General features: G+C 47.1%; 1 protein-coding gene across 3 annotated transcripts; it reads right to left on the minus strand.

Moving 5' to 3' along the window:
* Positions 1-328: 328 nt before the first annotated feature.
* On the minus strand, positions 329-15,226 carry POGK (pogo transposable element derived with KRAB domain). 3 transcript variants are annotated; one of them, XM_017867627.1, is made up of 7 exons: positions 15,173-15,226; positions 13,862-13,995; positions 8,074-8,200; positions 7,219-7,317; positions 5,088-5,890; positions 4,405-5,033; positions 329-2,223 (listed from the first exon to the last, which is right to left on the minus strand). In XM_017867627.1, exons 2-6 carry the CDS (start codon positions 13,991-13,993, stop codon positions 4,419-4,421), a joined length of 1,776 nt encoding a protein of 591 aa, XP_017723116.1. In that variant the 5' UTR covers positions 13,994-13,995; positions 15,173-15,226; the 3' UTR covers positions 329-2,223; positions 4,405-4,418. The 3 variants fall into 3 exon arrangements, with proteins under 3 accessions (XP_017723116.1, XP_017723114.1, XP_017723115.1); XM_017867625.1 differs by having other exon boundaries at positions 4,405-5,890; XM_017867626.1 differs by lacking the exon at positions 15,173-15,226 and adding an exon at positions 14,436-14,955 and having other exon boundaries at positions 4,405-5,890.
* Positions 15,227-19,895: the final 4,669 nt, after the last annotated feature.

Below are 19,895 nucleotides of genomic sequence, written 5' to 3' on the forward strand. Positions count from 1 at the left end.
CATAATTAAGACATGGGCTCATCATACTTTCATTTAAAATTTAGATCCCTTTATGGGATTTCTTTCATGTGATTTTGGTAATGTACCATTGCTGAGAGCATACAAAACATGACTGAGGAAAAAAGTTATGCCAAACTTGCCCCACTGCACATTCTTCCCTGTGTCTTCACAGATACCAGTATTACTTATACTGCATCTCATGAACACTTTTTGATTCAAAGATGTAATATATTGGTACCAAACTGGATGGAGAATAAGGTGCAGCCAACAGCTTGAATGTAACTTTTCACAATGCTAATAGGTAAAGAAATAAAACCACCATAGCCTATTGTCTTTATTATCAAAGTTTATTGTTGGGGTCAGTTCCTATCTACTAGGGAGTACAACTATGTCTCAATATGTGCTATAGTAATTCTAGGGTAACAGCCATTCTGCAAAATAGTTGTACTGGGGCTCTGTTAGGCATAGATCATAATTAAGTCAGTGGAAGAATGAGCCCAGAGAAACCCTGGCAGCAGAGCCGTTACTCTAGGAAAGTTCCAGTGCTATGCAACCTGTAAGGCATCATCGCGTAGCCGATGATGAGACTCAGGGAGGTGTTGGTGGAGTGAAACAGAAGTTGAACCCATTTTCCACTCTTCTCGGCAGGGTAATTATGGCTCCAAGGAAGGAACCCAAAATTAGGTCTTGTAAAATCTTTTAAGCTCCCAAAGCAAGAGAAATAAGACATGAAGAAGAAAGAGCCAGTAACTAGGACAGACGAAAAATTAGGTGGAATCGGAGGGAATGGAAAACTTCTGGAATGCAAAGTAGCTGGGTTTAGATGCCATTTGAGATGACCAAGAATACAGTACAGGTAAAAGCAAATGGGGAAACAATTCAAATATTGACAGTTGTTCAGATACTAGAGGTTAAGTAAAATTTCCCCCCTTAGGGGAAAACTGGTTTAAAAGGATCAGAAAGGTGAATCACTAATAGGAAAATGAGTACCTGAGTAGAAATAGGTATTTCAAGATGCCAAGAACAGTTTAATATACAGGTGAGCTGAGTCTACAGGAAGGAAAAGTGGTTATGGCAGCCTGTTTCCAGATTTGATCATTGGAATGACATTTCTAGCAATGGCTTTGTCTGTGAAGTCCTGGCATATTTTTTGTAGCACAGATCGCTTTAAAGGAATGTTTTCCTAACACTCAAACTTATGTGGGAATGCAAATTACTATAGTGTAAAAATTCAATGACCTCCCACCTATTCCTGCAGGGCAGGAGATCAGAAGTCTTAAAACAGCTGTGGCTAAAAGGCCAAGCCCTCCCACTGCCCCTGTGATAAAAATATTAAAAGAAATTAACAAAACAAGCATCAGATGAGTCAATGGGCCTTGTACCATGTAGACAGCAGATAATTTATAGTGACTTCTTCTGCAGGCAGCCTGAGAAACAAGAGCTTGCATACGAAATCCTGCCCTATCATTAAATATAATAATGAAAAAAACAGGGCCACTAAATGGGACCCTAAAAAAAGTCTAGCTGCCAATCAGGTTGGGAAGATAAATAAAACAGCATAGTTTATTTTAACCTGTATCTTCCACACTAACCTAGTCTATAGAAAAGCCATCTGCTGGCACCAGGCCAGTATGTCTTAATTTTCTTGTTATCCTAAATATCTCATTTTTCCAAAGGAGGAAATGTGTAAGTAGCAGGTGTACGTAAGTGACACATTTCTACAAAGCCTTCTCTGTAGTCTTGACCTGTGTGGGGACAGGGTCTACTTTTGGAAGCATTTTCAAAGGCAGAATAAAACTTTACTCGAGGTTTTCTCCATAGAAGGACACCAGAGTTGTGCCCATATGATGAGTCCCTTGTTGGTGTTGAACAAACTGTCTTTTCTCCAGGAAATAACCTTTGTTCGTTCATATTTACAGGTTTCTTTTGATGGACAGATTATTCGAATAATCTCCAAAACAAGAAATGGGGCAGAAGCAGTTTCTTTTCTGAGCATGTCTCTGATGAAATGATAGGTCCCAGACTTGTCGAATACCTTTTATGGTGTGGGGAGGGGCTGGGCTGTGTCCTGGGATGGATGTATAGGCTGCTGTCTGAATCCGGGCTGTTCAGAGCCCTGTGGCCTTTTCCTGATGTTCCCTGTGCATCCAGTGCATCCACACTTTCAGGAATAATCTTCTTGAGGATTTTCCTCTCCAGCTGTTTCAATCAGAGTTCCATTTGCTAGAAAACAGAGAGAACCTAAATGAATTAACCCTTGGCTTTTTGGTATAACTTTTAACAGACATAATAATTCCATCAGTCAGATTTCCAAACGGATGACAAGAGGCAGTTTTATGCCAACTTGGTCTCCCAAATCTCGTGTTCACTGTGGATCTGTCTACTCCCATCACTTCCTCTGGAGCTGCAGAGAGAATGGTGGCAGTCTAGAAGAGCAAAAGCGCATGACCAATATTAGAGGCCAACATTCATGAATGCAACTCAGCATCGCTTTTTCTCCTTTCCTCTTCTGGAAGTGTTTAATCATGTCCCTGAAGTGGTAAGGAGCTTAGGAAATTAAAAGTGCACAAAAATGTTATCTAACAAGGAGAGGGAAAAGCAAAAGGTAAATGAGGAAAAGATGGAAACTCAGTGTAATTCAGTTTGAAATCCAACGTAGGCAATATAAGGGTCAGCAGAAAAGGGAAGCAGGATTCATTGGGTTTCTCAAAACATGGAGGACACAAGGGGGGAAAAAAAGCAATTTTGGTGATTTTGAATGTAATAGTAAGAACTTATCCTTGCTCTATTGTAATTCCAGGGATCCCAGAATTACAGTGGGATTCAGCAATATGAGTACAATTTAATTTGGGGACAAGGAAGGAGATGTAAGTCACTCTTTGAAACACATACAGACTTATATAGCTGAAGTGGGTAAAAGAAGGCTCCCATTAGCATTTCATTTGTAGAAAAAAGCAAGGAAGATGGAAACACCTAATTAAAAGAAAAAGAATGTGTGAAGATGGTTGATGGTTTCAGGTCCTCTGTGAAAGAGGTGGCTTCTTCCTTCATATAAAACACTGTCTAGAGGATCAAATTAATTTATAATTAGGGAGATAAGAACAAAGAGGTAAATGAACTGTTTGTTCTTTGTGGGTGTCCCCGCTGCTGTATATGCTCATCCTCCTCCTTTCTGGAGGTATAGGTGGGTGGGGTCATTTCACTAGTGTTGTCTCAGGCCTCCATTCCTACTTTCCTTTGAAAGCTGCTCTTCCTGTGTACTCAACCCAGAAAATTCCAGGCCTATTGTCTTCAGCCCTCAAACTTTACTCACTTAGAGTCCTAGATATGCACCCTGTTTTCTTTTTTTGGTGTAAAGATTCAGTTTAAAAATACCTTCCTTCAGACATCTGCTGACTACAGGAAATTATTGTAATAGCCCATGTGAAGGTCATAATGAGACTAAGATGTTTTAAAAGAAAACAAAACCCTGGATTCCCGAGGGAAAAGCAAGCAGAAGCTATTATTCTTATTTGCTGGTGGCATACTGTGTAGACAGCTCCAGGATTGAGACCCGAGGCCCAGAGGACACTGTACTGAAGGCACACTTAATGCTCTCCCTATGTCACGGTCCTACAGGCCAGCAAAAGTGAGTACAACTGTCCCAGCATGTCAGTTACACAGTTACACATACTGGCCCTCAATGTTCAGCATAATTTAAAAGGGAAAGAAAAAAGTTGGCTTTTCAGACAAAATTTTGTGTGAACTGAACAATGCCAGACTATGCTTCTTTGGGCTCAAATAATTTCAACTTTACAGCCCTCAGATGTTCTGGCAGCTCATTCTTTGTTCATTTCACCTATTATACAAGTGTTTCTGGGTCCAGGCCACAGAGCAAAATAGAAACAAAGTAAATCAAACAATAAATGTTCCATATAAAGGAGAAAATGCTAATGGTCTGTTATCTATACCAGCAGTCCCCAACTTTTTTTTGGCACCAGGGACTGGTTTCATGGAAGACAATTTTTGCATGGACCCAGGGCGTGCGGGATGGGGGGCAGCAGGATGGTTTTGGGATGAAACTGTTCTGCCTCACAACATCAGGCATTAGATTCTCATAAGGAGCATGCAAACTAGATCCCTCGCATGCGCAGTTCACAACAGGGTTCGTGCTTCTATGAGAATCTAATGCCGCTGTTGATGTGACAGGTGGAGCTCAGGTGGTAATGCCGCTCACCTCCTGCTGTTCAGCCCAGTTCCTGACAGGCCATGGACTGGTATGGTCTGTGGCCTGGGAGCTGGAGACCGCTGATCTATAGTACTGCACTGTAGGCTCTAAGTGAACTTAAAAACAGAAAAATAATGGAAAGAGAGAAGGGCATGTCAATCAGCAAAGGCATTGAGTATCTATTCCTGAGTGGTTACCTTTCCCTTTCCCTTCAGTTGCCCTCAGCCATGCTTTCGGTGTCACATTCTTTTGGTGGTTCTCCTCCTCCTGGCAACTCACTCTCGATTTCCCACAGGACATCGTCTTCCTCCTCCAAGTTGCTGGAGATATGGCACTTCTTGAACCCTTGGACGATGGACTCACTTGAGATGCTATTCCATGCGACCATGACCCACTCCAGAAAGAGGCCCAGGGGCGGCTTCTTAGCATTCCCGGTTGGGCTCAGAGCCAGGTTCCCAGCCAGAAGCCAGTTGGAGTACTGGGCCCGCACGCTGTCATTCAGTGGCTTGTAGACCACGACGTCCAGCACCTGAAGCTGTGAGGTCAGACCCCCTGGGATGATCACCATGTCAGTGTTCATGCTTTCCATGGAGTTCTTCACGGAATCTGTGGCATGGCCCCGGAAGCCATTCAAGATCAGCATCCCTCGCTGCTTGGGCACCGCTCCTGTCCTCCGTCTCCACACCACTTCCAACCAGTCCTGCATCAAGTCTTCAGTCATCCACCCATACCGGTGGCAGCGGATTTCCATCCCACTGGGAAACTTCCCCGGGGGGATATACGTTCCCCTCAAAATGATGTATGGAGGTAACTTCCTCCCATCAGCCAAGACACCAAGCATTGCTGTGATTTTCAGTTTTTCCCTGCCTGGTGTCTTGACCAAGACAGGCTTTTCGCCCTGGTTATCAACAGTTACCCGTGATGGCACCTCTAAACAAATGGGCGTCTCATCTGCATTCCCCATCTGAGCTACCTCATAGTCATGCGCCCTGCGCAGAGCCAGGACACTGCGTTGGTAAGTGACGAGTTTCTCAGTCAGGTCTTCCGGCAGGTGCTGGGGCACGGGCACTTTATGCCTCAGAGACAGGTCATACCTTCTCATCATTCTTCGACACCAACCTAAGCTTGCCTTGAACCCTTTCTCTGGAATGTTCATTTCCTGGGCGATTTCAAGAGCTTTCAGCTGCATCGCCTCGCGGGTGATGGGGTCCCCTTTGGCCTGCATGTATCTGACATATTCGGCCACACGCTGGTCCACCAGAGCAAACCTCCCGTTCTTGGGGCCTCGGAATGCTCGCCGCATGGCGTGGGCGTTTTGAAGCTGTGGCTTCACTTTGCGCCAGTCTCGAACGTTCTTTTCCAATACTCCAAACTGCTTGGCAGCCTGGCAGTTGTTGGTACTCTCGGCATATTCCACCACCATCAGCTTGAACCCTGCGTCGTAACTGCGCCGCATGCCCCGGCTGAACTGAAACTTCCCAGCTAGGTCGTCAGCAGAGAGGTCATACCCTGGGAAGCCCATGGCCATATAGAAGGGGTATCCCTCACTCCACTCGGGCAGCTCTGTGATATCCCGAGGCAGACGGAGGCCAAAGCTGTCAAAGTGCTGAGGCTGAGGAAACTGGGAGGTAGCATTCATTGGGTGTGGCCAGTCTGGAGGCTTTACGTCAGATTCTTCATTTTCTGGGAGACAAATAGTGAGGGGCAAAAATAATGCCAGTAAGTAAAACGGCTTATACCCTGATTTTGGGGAGTTGAAATGCTAAGAATACCTTACTCTGAGGTTCACCAAAAATAGTAACTTTAATAACAGATAACATTGCCTAAGTCCTTATCCATATGACAATTTATATGGAATACCCACACCTACTTCGTTTAATAACTCTAAGTATCACTGTTCCTTCTTTGCTGATGAAGAAGGGGAGGCTACAGAGGTTACATAATATACCAAGGGAGACAAGCCAGAAAGTGGCAGAGCTGAGAATTGAACAGAGGCACCAAGCTTGGACCAAATAATTTGGGGGCCATGTTTGCGTCAAAATACTTTTTATGTGAATGAGAAGCCAAATGTAAACCATATTACCATATAATATTACAGAGACACATCATGGCCTGAATCATATCCCTTTAGAACCAAGAAAACCTATAGCAAAAACCACACTTAGCAAAGTTAAGCTTATAAGGCACAAAATTAGTTCTTGCACATTAACGGTGGAACCGAGTTTCACTTTATATTTAGAAGGCGGTCACAGAAGTTGAGTATGACTTGGGGAAATTACCCTATCTCACCCAAACTAAAATGCCATCAGTTGTAGGATGTATCATTATGTGCCATTAAGAAAGAAAATACTACTAATTAAGCTATGACATGCCACTGATTTTAAGAGGCATTCTCAATTTCAGAGACAGTGAAGCAATGGGGGAAGAAACATGTCTCAGAGTCAGTGAAATACGGGATTTTAAACTCTTCTGGAGAAAAGACAAAACTATTTTGGCAGTCTGGAAGCAATGCTGTATTTATTCAACTGCGGCCTCAATAACCATTTTTCTTGACAAAGGACTAGGTACTTCTTAGATACATTTGCTCAAACGTATACTATGACTGCTAATGCTTTTTCTATCCAGTATGAAATGGACAGGAAGCCAGGTAACTCAGGAAGCGTGCTTCCTCTCACTATTCTTAGTTTGCAGAGGCATATGGTACACTACTGAGGTAGCCCTGTTCAGCTAGAAGGCGCACTGGACCAAACGCTGCACAAGCCTCATTTTGCTTCATCCACATAGAAGGTCATACATCGAGTCTTGTTACTCAGAGCTGATAGAGGAAGAATGGAAGCTCTGAGGTAAAAGCAGTTGCCTAAGGTCACATATTTAGCACTGCAAAGGGAGATTTCAAAACTCCAAAGCCCATAATCCTTCTACCTCTTAAATACCCCATGGAATGTACACTGAAAATCCCACTTCACAATGTTCCCAGCTGGATGGATGCTGAACTGCTTTACTTGTAGTACCTGCAGAGGTGCCTCCTTGGAGCTGCCAGTCGTCAGAATTCTGAGACTCCTCCTCCCCTTCCAACCGGGTGATCATGTCTGGCTTAGGGAATGGGAATTCTGTTTATAAGAAATAAAATAGGTAACAGCTGTGTATTACTGTCCTGGAGCACTACCAAAATAAGTACTTTAAAATACTTAAGAGCCACTCTCCCCTTCTCTGTGAAAAACAAGGGGAAAAAGGCTCAGGGATACTTAAAGAAAAAAGATAATGGAAAATAGGTCTGTCCAAGGGAATGGGTAGATCTCTCCTAATGAGGGATGGTATTGGCACCAATAATAAAAGAACTGCATTTAGCAGGCAAGAGGGTGAATGCAGCTGCTGATCCAATTAACATTTTGGTACCTGTATGAGCAAACTGGGAAATCTCTTCAAATGGTTACATTCTGCTGATAAGATGTGTGATATCAATTTGGGGCGGGGGCTGGGGAGAGGAGCAAACAGTCTTTGGGAGGATATGTCCCCAAACTTCTGAGGCTGGCAGGGTAACATCAATGCCTGCCTTCTCTCGTAAGGAACAGTGAGGCACAGGCCCAGATCCATGGTGACATTTCTAAGGTTATATGGTTTTTTCCTTAAATGTGAATGCCTGGGTTGAATGGGGGCAGTTCTGAGGCAGCACGGGTTGCTGAGTAGGATGACACAATATTTATATTCTGCCCAAATCAAAAACTGGAAATTAAATGGGCACAGACATTGAGGAGGCAGAGTCTAAGTTCAGGAGAAAGGGATGTTGGATATACCAGAGAAGAGAGGCATGGAAACAATTCTCTGGGCTCAGAGCTTCCAGGAGACAAAGGAAAACAAAGTTTTACCCAGGGACAGGACAGTTTCATAATTCATCCTCATGACTTCCCGGTAGAGGGCCTTTTGTTGCTCCGTCAAAACTTCCCACTCTTCATCGGAAAAATATATGGCCACCTCATCAAATAGGGCCGGTACCTAGAAGAGTGAACAGCCCTTTCACAATGACGAACAGGCACAAGCAGACAGGCTTTCAGAGCGGACAGGACCTTACAGCCAGCCTGGGACAGCCCATCCTCTCACAGGTCAGGTGAGGGACCCTGATGCAGGGGAAAATGGACTGTCCACATTCATACAGCTGCTGGAGGCCAACGAGGGCAAGAGCACAGTCCTTCTGTGCTCACCACTGCGGCTGCCACTCTCCGTTCAGATAAGGTGAGCAGCACCCTGAGAAGAAAACTCCCGATCATGATCACTGGCTGGGGGACACTGGGACATTGTACCCTCCTGCGCTGTGGTGAGAGCTGCTCACGGCTCACCTCTGACCCAAGACTTAAGCCACCCACACCCAGACAAAGTGTCCCACCAACACACTCACCCCCAATTCCCTCCCACCCCAGAAAAAGACCCTCGGCCCTGGGCGGGGTGAGTTGGGTTTGTAAATCTGAATAGGATCACTGCCCTCCATGGGATCTTTGTGGGTTTCCAGGGCACTGCATTTCTAAGGGTACTAACCAAAGTGTTAGACTTGGAACCCAAAGCTGCCCAGAGTAGAGCCATTGAGAGAAGGGGCCCTACTTGGCCTTTCCGATCCACAAGAGCATGAAGAGTAAGAACGAAGGGCTAATTAGAGCTTAATATATGTAATGAGATGCCAGAGCAAACTCATTCACTTTGATCCTAGACCAGGTAAGCAGAAAGCCCAAAAGACTCCATCCCTCCCCTGTTCCTCTGCTTCCTGGCCCCAGTACCAGGGGGCTCCTCAGTAGCCCAAGGCATCCAAGCCACCCAAACCACCCTCCTCTTTTTAACTGTATGTCTTATTTCAGTCATTAAAACTCCTACTCCAAAGCTCATCCTATTTAGTGGTAAGAAGGCACTGGACAGCTTGTTTCAGTCTGGTTATTTTGTATTCTTGCCTTCAAAGCTATTTCCCAAAGCTGTATCTTGGGTCTGGGTGATTATGATATTGTTTTTCCTCAGTTTAGAAAATTAGTGTCCATACACTATACAGCCTGCAGCCACTTCAGGGCTCAGGCCATCGGTCACACTGGCCTTTCCTCCCTGACCGAAGGAAGCCCCCTTGTTCTCTCCCCACCTTCCACAGCACCTCACATATAGGAAGCACGTACTAGGAAAGGGCCTGTAACTGCTTCATTTATTCCCCACAACGGGCCTGTGGAGGAGCAGATACGCCTATTTTTTTTTTTTTTTTTTGAGATGAAGTCTTGCTCTGTTGCCCAGGCTGGAGTACAGTGGCATGATCTTGGCTCACTGCAACCTCTGCCTCCCGAGTTCAAGCCATTCTCCTGCCTCAGCCTCCCTAGTAGCTGGGATTACAGGTGCACGCCACCAGGCGTGCACCTGTAATCATTTTTGTATTTTTAGTAGAGACGGGGTTGCACCATGTTGGCCAGGCTGGTCTCAAACTCCCGACCTCAGGTGATTGACTCACCTCAGCCTCCCAAAAGTGCTGGGATTACAGGCGTGAGCCACCATGCCCCTACTTAATCAAGGAGAATATGGGCTTAGAGAGGTCTCATTTCCAGGCTAATGTCATAGCCAATAAATGGTGGGGTTGCGACTTGGACCCAGCACTGCCTGACCGCAAGGATCCAGCAATACCGAGCACAGCTGCCTCCCTGATGACTAACCCTCAACTCTCCCCAGCTCTGTGCTCCGCTTGTACTCAGCTGTGTACAGTTCCCTGAACAACCATTCCCCGATGCCCCCTACACCTTGGCCCATATTCTCCCCTGGCCTTGGAGGGCCTCCCCTTTCTTGGTCTGGCGGACACCCACCCATCTTCCAGGACTCAGCCCCAAATCCCTGCTCCCCAAGAAGGCTGCTCTGTGCCATGCTGTGAGCACACCCAAACATCCCCGTGATGCCCTGGGCTCCACACTCCCGGGGCACTCATCACACTGCAGAACTCTTTTGGTTGGTTTGTCTGCTCCCTCCGTTAGAATCTGAGCTCGTTGAAGGCAGGACCTGTACTTACTCCTTTTTGCCTCCCTAAGCCCAGGACACTTCCTGTAGCTAGCAGTCACTGAAAAATGTGTTTTGAATATACGATCTAGGCAAATCTTCTCTGGATTTCCCTTCTCTTGTTCCACTTGGAACTGTTTCAGAGAATCATTACATTTTATCTGTCACAAAACGGAGCCTACTCTTTGGAGTAAGAATGGACAAAAATCTCAGTGTGAAATACAAGGAGGTAAAACGGATTTGTCTCCAGGCTTTCCTCAGACTTCCTTGCCCTGGAAAGCCAGTCAGCCCAAGAATTTTCCACCCCACTCCTTTCCCACTTCCCAGGCTTTTAAAGAACTGTCTCTTTGGCCTTTTTTTCTCCCTGGGAAGTTCCAGATCTAGGCCATACCTATTTATAGTCCCTTTCCCTTTGCTGATAAAATGGGAACAGGACTGGCTATGCCTGTCATTTCAGAGGGGCCATCAATACTCTTAGGGGGGTAACATATTCTAGGCCTGGTAAAAACATCAGGTACCAGGAGCCCTGAAGCTGCAGGAAGAAAGCTGGGGGCTGGTGCAGGATTCATCTCCTCCCATTGATGACTGAGCCACGGAGGATCTTCAAACAAGCCCACATTATGCTCCAGAGGCACAGTACAGTGGCTTAGAAATTCTCCTCACAGCAAGCCTCTGTGAGAATGGAGTGATCCTTCAGCCAGGCCCTGCTGCGCAGGCCTCCCCTCGCTCCACAGAGGCCTTTTATCTGGCTGAACACAGCAGAAGGTAAACAGGGCCGGCCCTGGGCAAAACTGAGAAGTCAGGCAGTCTGTGTACCACCTCTAGACACCCCTTCTTGGCCTTGCAGGTAGGGACCCTCAATCCCTGCCCTCCTCCCTTTCCTCAGAAGATCAAGGGCTCATGGGATAAGTGTTCTTCCTCTAGCTTGTGTGCACTGCCTTGCTCTGCTAAGGAAGCTGGCATTCTAACGCTATCTCAAAGGGTAAATGTTGTAAAGTGCTTACACCTTGCCCAGCCTCACTAAAGCCTTGCAGCCACCCAGCAAAGATGCAGGGATCTCAGGGGAGTGAGTTTGTACTGATCCACTGATGGAGTGCCTGCTATGTGCCAAGCACTGTATAGGACACTCAATCATATAAATATATTCTCTCACTGAATCCTCTGAACTAGGGACATGGGGATCACTACCTCACTTCTACGTTACCCATAAAACAACAGAGTGTTTAAGTAACTTGTTCAAGGTTACAGAGCTAAAAAGTCTGATGCCAAAGCTTTGCTTTCTTAGCAGGCCACACAGGCCTTAGCATGGTGGCTGTAGAGAGCCTGAGGCCTCCCTTAGAAAGATGGGCTAAGGCCTCATTCCACAGAGCTAAGGAGAAAGCTCAAACTCACCAGCGTAACACTCCATGTCCTCCAGGCTGGCTCTGGCCCCTGGCCTGGCCTCCTATGCCTGATCCCCCTCCTCTCCCTGCCATGAGTTTCAGGTTCCAGCTGCAGGAGCTGCTCCTAACTAACTATGCACACAAGTTCCTCTCCCCAGAGCTTTTGCCTGTGCTGTCCTCTTGCCTGGAACGCAACCCCCTTCCCCTTCCCTTGGCTGATTCCATCATGACTAAGACTCGGTTCAAAGTACATTTTTTTTTCTACTTAAAATTGTATTTCTATTTCAAGTCTATGGAATTTTATCCTAATATATTATCATAGTTCTTATCCTTGAAAAGCTTTCACTGATCACCCTAACATAATTCTCTATAACCAAAATACGTATTTTTAAAATAGATTCTTTTCTTCTAATTTAATGCTCTAGAGCAGGGTTTCTCAACCTCAGCACAACTGACGTTTTGGGCCAGTTACTTCTTTGTTGTGTGTGTGTATGTGTGTGGGTGGCGGGTGGGGGGGGGGCATCCTGTGCACTGCAGATGTCTAGCAGCACCCCTTCTACCCACTAGATGCCAGGAGGATCTCCCAGTCCCCAGTGCACCCCTATCAAGTCAGACAACGAAAAGTGTTTCCAGATATTGTCAAATATCCAGGGGTGGGGAAAGGGGGTAGTGTTTCCAGATGTTGCCAAATGTCCAGGGGTGGGGGCAAAATTGCTCACTGCTCAAGATTAGGCCTTGTCCAGGAGGCCCTGGAGTTCTCAGCCTGAATGAGGCATGCCCCTCTTGGCTCCTGATGCATCCTTGCAGACTTCCACCACTGCACTGTGCAGACTGTGCTTACTATTACTTACGTTTACTTCCCTGTCTTGCTCACAAGACTGGAAATTACATCAGGAAAAAAGCCTCTCTTTATGCCCAACACTGTGCCTGGTAACTGTGGATGGATGGCCGATTGCCTGGAGGCCACAAATGCCCAATCCCCAGCACCACCAGCTGCTGCAGTCCCTCCTCCAGCCCCTCTGGTTACTTCCTTCTTTCCCCACCCAAGCATGGTTGGTCTTCATCTTGCTCATTCCTCACTGTCCCAACACATTCACTTTTATTGCACCTGTTCTCTAAGGCTCTCCATTTAGATGTTCTGGGTTGACCAATTGAGCCTCAAAGCCCTGAGTTTCGACTGCCTTGAGGTCTTGTTCCAGGCTACATGGACCTGACGCCTGCTTGGATCAGAATTGGGAAGAAGGATGTGTTGGGCAAAGAACACTGATGAGACAAAGGCAGCGCAGCGTCCACAGCTAGACTGGCAAACTGAGAGCCTGTGCTTGCACTGATTTAAAAAAAAAAAAAAAAAAAAATTAAGGTATAGCATACATATGGTAAAATGCATTACTTTTAAGGGTGCAGCTCAGGAGACCTGTTTTGAAGAACAAATGTCAGTGTTCATGTGTATCCTTAGGGCAAGGCAAATAATCTTTCTGCATCCCAGTTCCCTCATGTGGTAGAGAACAATTTAGAAGTACCATGCTTGTATGGACAGGGGCTCTTCATGGAAGCAAAGGATATTATGTATACTGACAATGTTTATACACAATGGAAAATAAGCAGAGAAAAGGAATGTCAATTTGTTGCTTATTTAAAATGTTTACTATTCATGCCTAATTACCACGGAGTCCAGTTAACTACTGTGAATAACTATCTGTAACTATAAATATCTACTGCATTTGCATTTGTATACACTGACCTCTATCATACTATCCTGTGTGTATACCCTGAATCTCTGTATTCCCTGCTGCCCACCATTTCTATCCAGGCCAGCTGGACAGGCAGCTCTCCTGTGTGAACTGTGGTAAGAGGTGCTCACACAGAATCAACTAGCCTAACCTCTCATGTCAACCCAATGACTTGAGTCTTATTTAAAATGGTTCCCTTCAACCAGCAGTAAGTCAACCAACATTTACTTGGTGCCTACAATGTGCCTGGCATCAAACACAGTGCAGGAAAAGTGGGTGAACGAGAGAGACAAGGTCTTGGCTTCTAGGACTTCCAATCGAACGATGACAAGCTACATGACTGAGGGACTGTTTCCATAACCACCTCCTCCATTCTTTGCACTGCCTTTTAAAGCCACAGAGCTGTTTTCTCAGGAATGCAAACACACCGGGCTGGGCTATTTTTACTTCCCACGTCTGTCTGAGGAGGAGATTTAAAGCAAGCTGGGCTCTCAGGCCTGCTTCTGCTGGCTGTGTGGACTCCACACCTTCTTACTTACCCATCCGCCCTCAGAGCAGATTCGTACTTTCTGCATGTCTGCCGGGCCGTCCTCCAGTTCCCGGCTCTGAATCTCTTCTTCCTCTTCCTCTTCTTTCAGGGTCAAATTGAGAGGGTACGCTGTGGACTCCATCTCTGCAAGCAAGATTCAGGTTCAGAAAAACCAGGTGTCACTGTGACCTCCCCAAAGCCTATGATGGGAGACGCTGAGCCACATACAAACCTCTTTAGCCCCAAGCACTGTTCCCTCTGGAGGGAAGTAAGGAAACAGGGTCGGCCAGGAAGCTACAGGGTGACATGTTTAATTGTGATAAGAGAGGCTATGGGTAGATAACGCATCTGGCTGCCTTCAAATATTTAAAAAGCTATCTGGGGAAGAGAACCCAGACTGGTTTGTAGAGACCGGACGGCAGAACTGAGGCCGGCCAGTGGGTAAATATTCCTGGAAAAGGTTTTAAGCAGTGAGAAAGGCAATACTTTCTCGCAGCCAGTGCCACCCAAACAGGAATCAGAGGCAGGGGAAGGGTGCTGATTTCCTATCAGTGAAGGTGTCTGAACACAGATTGGACACTTACTCAACTGGAATGGGTGCTAGAAGCCAGTTAAGCATGGGCGGAGCGGTTGGCTCAGGAGGCCCATCGCCTGGATTTTCCAAATTCAAAGGTTCTGTCCACGAGCTGGTTCAGAAAATAGGGTCATTCTACCTTTAGGGACTTTGCAAACCCAGGAGTCAGTGAAACATACTGAGGGGTATGCCTGGAGACCCAAAAAGGTGCAGAAATCGGCTGTGGCCCACCCCGACAGGGAAATGACCCATTGCCTATGGGCTGCAAATTCCCTATTCGCTGACTCTTGGCCAGTACAAAGGGCCGCGCTCCTGCCCTCTACGGGCGCGGGCAATTCCTAGGTGTGGAGTGCGGGTGCATCTTCAGGGCTGCATCGGGGGACCTCCAAAGAAAAGATCCCTCCGGAGTTCAAAGTCGGTTCCTTCGATATTTCCAAAAAGATGGGCGAACGCGGCATGGATGGGTCTAGGCTTCAGATGCCTGCAGCTGGGGCCCGAACTTGGCCGCGGTCTCCCGGCCGGCTCCGGGACAGAGGTGGGAGGGGCCGCCGCCCCGCGCTAAGGTGCCGCAACCAGAGCCGCCGCCCGCCCTGCCCCGCCTGCGCCAGCCGCCGCCGCGCCTCCCGGGAGCGTTCGGGATTTTTCGCCATCTTGCCCCATCTTCGCCTTTGCTCAGACGGCCGCCGCCGGAGCGCTTCCGCGCCCCTCCGCCCGGCCCGCCTCCCCGCGGGCCTCCGGCCAGCGCACCTGCCGGGCGGCGAGAGCCGGCGCCGCGCCGCCTTCCCACGGCGGGCCAGCAACTAAGGCGGCGGCGGCGGCGCAGCCTCGGCGCCCCGCCCCGCCGCGGCGCAGCCGCCCGGGACGCTGGGGAGGGGCCGAGCGCCGCCGACCCCGCCCGCGCGCACTCAGGCCGCGGGCCCAGCAGCGGCCAGGGGCGCGGGGTGGGGACGTGAGGGCTCCGGCCGGCTGGTCACAGCGCCATCCTTATGCCGCCTCTTCCGTCCTCCGTGCGCGGCGGCCCCTCGGGAGGGATCGGGGAGGACACGTGTGGGAGGAGGGAGGGTCGCGGCCCGGAGGGCTGAGGGTGTTGGGAGGCGAGGGAGGAGCGCGGCTGATGTCAGGCAGGCCTCGGGCGGCGCCGGGGATCGGCGTCCGCGCGAGCTCCGGGGCCCTCCTCTCGGCGCGGCTTCCGGCCGGTCCGCGCGCCGCCCGGGCAGTCCCTCGCGGGCCTGGGCAGCCGTGCCCTCGGCCTTCTCCTGCCCCACCCGCTGCAGGCCGCTTTCAGTGCTGCGTGTGACCTCGGCGTGGACGAGGCAGGAAGAGCCCGGATTGATTTTAACTGAGCGTAGCGTGGGCGCACAGTTCCATGTGCTCATTTGCAGTCACCAGCGGGTTGCACTTGCTTGGACGAGCTCTCCAGGCGCTCTCGCCGTGTTTCAGGGAATGAAACACTAGACTGGCAAGAGAGTGTAGGGGCATGAGGAGGGGTCTTCGAGGAAGAATATTCGTATTCTGGCAGCAGGCTTCTGTCCAGAACTTCCTCATATACATGGAGAAGGAACTTCCTGATTTTTGTAGCTGTTGGTTGAATCCCAAGTATGTAATCCATTGGACGAAGTAGGTGTATAGAAGGACCTTTCTTCTCCAAAACGTCCAAAGGAGTTGTTTACTCCCAGCCCTGTGGACAATACAACAAAAGTGACCCAAGAAGCCCTGAAGCCCTTTTCATTCCAGAAAATGATTCTGGGTTTGGGTTTTTGTTGAGAACTTGTTGAAGAAAAAATTATTGTGACTCTTGTTAAAACAGTAAGGAAGACTTTATACAGGGTTATTGCTATAGGTGTAAAGATGATCACACTAGGGAGAGATGAGGTCTAACACGGAATGCTGGGGATGTATAGCCAAAGAGCAGAATGAAGGGGTCAGTAGATGGACATCAAGCGCCTAGAGGGATTCTTGCTGAAGGCAGGCTAGGGCGATCAGGTATCAAGGGTGGGGGAAGGAGAAATTTGATCAGATATCCATGGTGATCAGATATCAAGGGTGGTGATTTCTCTCTAACCTGACTTAGCAGGATTCTTGCTAAAATAGAGCTGGGCAGGACACAGGTTTGGCGCGGTGCGGGGGCGGGGGGGGGGGGGGGGGGAGGGGTCAGGGGACCAGGGTGGAGGCCTGCTGAAGAAGAGGGCTTAAGCCTGATAAAACTTTGGTAAAGGAAAGAGTCCGTCAAACTCTTTAGATTGTCCCTGAGACCTGAATGTCTGTTGGAAAAGACCTGTCTTTCCAAGTTTTCGTGACCACTACTACTTATATGTGAAATTTACTTCTTTCTGTCATGGGAGAGGTCACTGTGCACTGTGCTCTTAATACATAAAATGTAGCATGACATGACATGCACGTCTTTGAAGTGCAACCACGGCTGACAACCCAAGACCATAGAAGATCTAATCTGTGGGTGGAAAAGATCGTTCAAATATTGGGAGGGAGGCTAGAATTTATTTTTTTGTTTCAATGAACAATTATTTTTGTGTATAAAGTAAGTATTTGTAGAACAGGAGTGACATCTTAGTTTGAATTGATTGACATTGCCCTCTTAATTTTTCTGAGGAAATGGCAGATTCAAATAGAAATTGAGGAGGGCATTTGGAAGGGAAAAGGGTACTAGGGATGTTGCTGGCACCGCAGCATCTTAGAAAAGAAATTAATACAGTTATGAGAGAGCCACACATACACACACACACACCCCTACTATGTTAGAGTTTTAGTCTTTGAGAGCCCTAATGTTCTCATGGGCTTGGATTAGGTGTCCCCAAGAAGAAACTAACAGTGACCCACCCGAATTCTTGACTTTGAACCCACAGTCCCATGATCTCAATTACTGTCAGAGGATCCATCTTTTTACGAGTCTGAATTGCTAACAAGACTTACCCCAGGAGCAAGGTGCTGGCTTAGGCACAATACACTGCAGACTCATGTTTAAGTGGTTTTCTAAGTCATTGTGCTTCTTTCTGCTGGTGTTTCATCTGCAAAAAGAGAGTTGAACCATACATTGTCCTGACATTCTCTCAGCTCTATTATTGTTCCCATTGTCCATAAGACTATCTGAGTCTGAACGGGGAGTGATTGAAGCCAGTCTTTGAGACAGTGCATTACTCTGGTAATTCAGTAGGATGGGTTTCTCTTAGTTGGTGGCTAATATCAGCTGAACATTCATTTAATCAACATAATAGTTCTTTAATGATGCTGTTGGTCTGACCTCATCCTTCCTCCTATTGAAGTATTACAGTACACAAACCATAGGAGTTCCAAAGAGCCTCAAATTTTACAAAATACTCATTTCTAACTGTAGTGTTCCCTGGTGAATACACATTTCTGATTTCCTTCAGCAGAGGCCCCATGGCCGGGTCAACATAGCTACTGGCCCACATACCTCTATTCCTCGGGAACTGCTGTAGATTGAATTAATAGTCTTGGTACTTTGTGTCCCTGTGGTAGTTATAAGCCACACCTTTGCCGTGGTGTCATGTGCAGAATGTACTTCAGTGCCCCTTCACTTGGCCTGCTTCTATGGTGAGTTTCAGCCAATGGAATGTGGGGTGAAGTGACTGTGTGTGAGTCCTGAGTCGAGGTCCTAAGAGGCCTCAGAAGTTTCTCCTTGCACCTCTGGGAGCTTTTGATCTCTGCTATGACAAAAGCATGCTTAAGTAGTCACTGACCCTCCAACTTGGGCATTAGAAGGAGGCATGTGTTACAGAGCTATCCTTGCTAACATGAATACCGGTGACCATTAGAAGAGATTAGTGTTGTTTTAAGCTACTGAGTTCTGGGGTGCCTTCTTATAGAGCAATTTTGAGGGTGTAGCTTATTGAGATGATGACAAGAGGCAACCTTGGCCTTAGGGCTCCCAACCTTGGTCCTCAAGGAGTTGCTCTGACGCAGGAGAAGGAGAATTGACCATTTTGTGGTAGATATCCTCAGGTATGTGGACAAGGGGATCCTAGATGGGGAGGAAAGGAGGAGAGAACCAAATGGGGAAGGAGCATCACTGCTGACTGTATCTTTCTCTTCCCTGGGATTCTGGCACTTCAGAGAAAGAGCAAGGTATGAACCCTAGCCCTAGAAATTACCCCATAAGAAGCCAGGCATGCCGGCTTGTATCTGTAATCCCAGCTACTCAGGTGGCTGTAGGAAGATTGCTTGAGGCCAGGAGTTCAAAACCAGCCTGAGCAACATAGTGAGACCCTATCTTTTTTCAAAAATATTGCCCAATAAAGCCGGAAGTTATTCCTGGTACATCTTGATAAAATGGGGAAAATCCTGCTCTGGGGAGTTCCTTGGAAGGACTTAGAAGTTCTTGGAGAGGAGGTGTGTTGTTAGAGCACCTCAGAGAGTTAAGGAACACTCAGTGGTTTCTCTAGAAGAGGAAAGGGAATTAAAACACTTAGGGTCATACTATTATAGCTACTGTAATAAACAGACCCCAAATGCATAAAGGCACAAACACAACAGAAGTGTGATTTCCACTGATGTAATAGTCCAGCGTGTTTCTGTCCACAGGTGACTCCTGATGCCATGATTTAGGATCCGTGTTCCTTCCGTCTTTGGGCTTTGCCACCATCTCGGGCCTGTGGTTTTCTCCATCTGCCAGAGTGAAGGGGAGAGAAAATGAAAAAGGCACACCCTTTTCTTGCCCCTACAGTGAAGCTTGTCTCTTTTATCACATTCCATTGGTTGGGATCAGTTACATGGTCACACCTGTATGAGAAAAGGCTGGAAAATGTGTGTGTATCTCTATATAGAAGGGGAGTGTATCTCTGTATAGAAGAAGAAGGAAGAAGAAGAAGGGAATTGGCTCTTGTGATTATGGAGGCTGAGTCTCACAGTGTGCTGTCTGCAATTTGGAGAGGCAGGAAAGCTGGTGTTATAATTCAACCTGAGTCTGAAGGCCTGAGAACCAGGAGCTCCAATGTCTGAGGGCAAGAGAAGATGGACACCCAGCCCAATAAAACCTTTTTGTTCTATTCAGGCCCTTGGTGGATTGGGTGATGCCTGCCTATGTTGGTGAGGGCAAATTCAAATACTAATCTATTCCAAAAATACCCTCACAGGAACACCCATAAATAATGTTTTACCAGTTATCTGAGCATCTCTTAGCCTAGTCAAGTTGACACATAAAATTAGCCATCACAGGTATGATATTTCTAGGTGTAAACTTTTTTATATTTATTCTGCTTGGTGTTCTCTGAGTTTCCTGGATCTGTTTGGTTTGGTGTCAATTGCTAATTATGGAAAATTCTCAGCTATTATTACTTCAGATATTTTTTTCTGTTTCTCTCTTTCTGTCTTTTCCTTCTGATATTTCTGTTATGTGTGTATTATAAACCTTTTATAATTTTCCCATAGTTCTGGTTTTTTTTTTTCTGTTTTTTTTTTTTTTTTTTTTTTTTTTTTTTTTTTTTTTTTTTTTTTT

This window comes from Rhinopithecus bieti, unplaced genomic scaffold, assembly GCF_001698545.2.
Source record: "Rhinopithecus bieti isolate Rb0 unplaced genomic scaffold, ASM169854v2 scaffold_3763, whole genome shotgun sequence".
In the NCBI taxonomy this organism is placed as follows: Eukaryota; Metazoa; Chordata; class Mammalia; order Primates; family Cercopithecidae; genus Rhinopithecus; species Rhinopithecus bieti.

Excerpts from the sequence above, each read along its gene's own strand:
- POGK (XM_017867625.1), bottom strand. The coding sequence starts at position 13,993 with ATGGAGTCCACAGCGTACCCTCTCAATTTGACCCTGAAAGAAGAGGAA. Across the intron at positions 8,201-13,861 it reads TCTGCTCTGAGGGCGGATGG|GTACCGGCCCTATTTGATGA; the intron begins GTAAGTAAGAAG and ends TCACTCTTCTAG. Across the intron at positions 7,318-8,073 it reads TGAAACTGTCCTGTCCCTGG|AATTCCCATTCCCTAAGCCA; the intron begins GTAAAACTTTGT and ends TCTTATAAACAG.